The sequence below is a fragment of the Arachis ipaensis genome, chromosome B05, assembly GCF_000816755.2.
Source record: "Arachis ipaensis cultivar K30076 chromosome B05, Araip1.1, whole genome shotgun sequence".
NCBI classification, from domain to species: domain Eukaryota; kingdom Viridiplantae; phylum Streptophyta; class Magnoliopsida; order Fabales; family Fabaceae; genus Arachis; species Arachis ipaensis.
Window position 1 is genome coordinate 9,944,066 of NC_029789.2, and position 2,899 is coordinate 9,946,964.

The window sequence follows — 2,899 nt, forward strand, 5'->3', positions numbered from 1 at the left end:
TATATATTTAATAAATAATTTTTAGTATAAAATAATATTTTTGTTTAGTCAAACCAATTAAAGAGCACATTGAAACCTTTGCGGCATGTCAATGGGTGAATGGTCCATGCACTGTAGTCAATATGGCTACCACCTTATAATATGCATCTTCCTAAAATGACCTATATTGATTACATTTATAAAAGCTTTTTATTATCGTTATTATTATTTGACAGAATACCTCTTTCTCATCCACGTTCCATAAATATCTCTCTCTCTCTCTCTCTGAAGCTGCAGAGCCGCCATGGCCACAGCAAACAACGACAAGAAGCCACACGCCGCCATTCTGACCAGCCCAGGGATGGGCCACCTCATCCCGGAGGTGGAGCTTGGCAAGAGCCTCCTCACACAACACGCCTTCGACGTCACCATCTTCCTCATCACCACCGATCTCGCAACGGCTCGCTCCCAAATCCACCAACAAACCTCACATCTAGAAACTGCCCCAAACGTGGTGGAATTGCCGCAACCAGATGTTTCATCCAAACTGGGACCAGACCCTTCCCTATATGACAGAATCATCGTAACCATGACCGAGTCCTTACCATCTCTCCGCTCTTTCATCCTCTCCATGAAGCACCCTCCCTCTCTTCTTGTCGTTGACCTGTTCGGTACAGAAGCTATTCCCATGGCACGTGACCTCGGCATGCAACCCTTCGTCTTCTTAACCACCAGCGCCTGGTTCTCCGCTCTCACCATACACCTTTCAGCTATGGACCCCAACCAGGTGGAGAATACTCATGTCAAGAACCGCGGACCGCTTCCAATCCCTGGTTGCGAACCGATTCAATTCGAAGACACACTCGAAGCTCTCTTGGACCCCCTAGGGCCCATATATGAAGGATACTCCAAGGTTTCAAAGGTAATAAATGGCTCTGATGGGATCCTGATCAACACTTGGCAAGATCTGGAGCCCTCAGCAACGAAGGCGCTGGGGGACTCTGGAATCTTGCGAAGGTTCACCAATGGACCGGTTTATCCGGTTGGACCTCTAGTGAGGACGTTAGCGGACCGTGACACGGGTAGTGTACACGTGGACAACAAGGTTATGCAGTGGCTTGACCGGCAACCGACGGAATCGGTAATCTACGTGTCGTTCGGGAGCGGAGGGACCATGTCTGAGGCTCAGATTAGGGAGCTTGCGTGGGGATTGGAGCTCAGCATGCAGAGGTTTGTTTGGGTGGTGCGGCCACCCATTGAGGGCGATGCTTCCGGCGCATATTTCGACGTCGGAATTGGCGGGGACGGGTCGCCGGAGTACTTGCCGAAGGGGTTCGTGGAGAGGACGAAGGAATTGGGATTGGTGATTCCCATGTGGGCCCCGCAGGTGGAGATTCTGGGACATGCTGCGACGGGTGGTTTTGTGACGCACTGTGGTTGGAACTCTGTGCTTGAGGCAATCTTTGGTGGGGTGGCAATGGTGGCTTGGCCGCTCTACTCGGAGCAGAAGATGAACGCTGCCATGTTGTCGAAGGAGCTCGGGGTGGCGGTGAGGGCGAGGGGTGAGGCGGAGGGTGGTGGCGTGGTTGGGAGGGATGAGATAGCGAGGGTTGTGAGAAGGGTAATGGCGGAAGAAGAAGGTGGTGCAATGAGGGCAAAGGTGAACGAGCTGAAAGCGAGTGCAGAGAAAGCAGTGTGTGAGTTTGGAAGCTCTTATGAGTCGCTGCGTCAATTCAGAACTTACTCTCGCGCCGCTTCAGAGGCTAAAGCTCGTGGTGCATGATCTCAAGAGTGCAAAAATATTAAGGAAAAGTTTAGGAGCCAGCAATTTTATTGCATTTTGGCCAACATGTAACCAGCAGAAAAATGTGAGCTATTGGATGATATTTCACACCAATCTCACACCATCAAATCATCATTGATGGCTAGTTGATGGCTACCAATCACAAATGTTTTGGCCCCTAGTATTGCTCTATAATTTAAGGTATATTTTAATATATTTTATAAAAAAATTAATTATTTTTCGGCCATATTAATATATCGTAACTTGCCAGTTACGTGAAAGCAATAACAAACATGAGCGTTTAATTGGAATTAGTTCAATTAGATATTTTTTAAATGAGTTATGCTTCGTTTATATCAAAATCAATTATCAAAGTATAAATATATATTAAAAATAAATTAAACCACACATGTATTTATATATAAATACATTAGTGGTTAATTTTAGTGACTAATTTTAGTATACAAATAGCTTTTCTCGTTTTAAATATTTTTTATTTAATGTAAATAATATATATGTTAGATATTCAATTCAATAGGTATGCAGATAATTATGTTGATTCTTAATTGTCTTCTCGATTCAGTCATGCATAGGTAACAATAGCTGAATATTTAATTCATTAGGTTTACAGATAGTTATTCTAATGTTAGGGTTTAAGAGGTAATTTGGGGGATGGAGTATTTTTTTTTTTTATTGAATCATTTGTAGAGCTCATTATTCACATTATTCACAAAAATTATTGTATACCTAGTAAAACCAACAAATAAAAAATAAATAATTTTTTGAATAATAGGTAAATAAAAATAAATATTTAAATTAATTAAAAATAATGAATTAAAAAAATGGATCAAATACTGAATTTTAAAGAATAAATAATATGAAAACTCGAGTGCAATCAACTTCACGTGAAGTTGATAGTTGGGAGCCCTTAAATAATTTGAATTATTTGACTAAATTTTTATCTAACGACTCTCAGTTATCAACTTCACATAAAGTAGACTGCATCTGAGTTTTCACCTTTTTTTAGATCTATTCAGATAAATACATCTAAAACGTCTGTTTTAAAAATATCTTTTAATAATTAAAATTTAATATATATAATCGACTAAATTGTGTTATTTTTGTGAAAATTAGGTC

General features: G+C 41.1%; 1 protein-coding gene and 1 long non-coding RNA gene across 2 annotated transcripts in view; one reads left to right on the forward strand and one right to left on the reverse strand.

The window, feature by feature from the left end:
- LOC107642847 (UDP-glycosyltransferase 72E1) lies at positions 123 to 1,998 on the forward strand. Its single transcript, XM_016346338.2, has one exon. It carries the CDS (start codon positions 284 to 286, stop codon positions 1,760 to 1,762), a length of 1,479 nt encoding a protein of 492 aa, XP_016201824.1. The 5' UTR covers positions 123 to 283; the 3' UTR covers positions 1,763 to 1,998.
- Positions 2,666 to 2,899, reverse strand: part of LOC110262737 — a 10,268-nt gene continuing 10,034 nt past the window's right edge. The window contains exon 3 of the long non-coding RNA XR_002347723.1: positions 2,666 to 2,779. This is a non-coding gene — a long non-coding RNA (uncharacterized LOC110262737). The remainder of the gene's footprint in view (positions 2,780 to 2,899) is intronic.

What these genes read in the sequence shown, in the direction of transcription:
- LOC107642847 (XM_016346338.2), top strand. Translation starts at nt 284, where the DNA reads ATGGCCACAGCAAACAACGACAAGAAGCCACACGCCGCCATTCTGACC.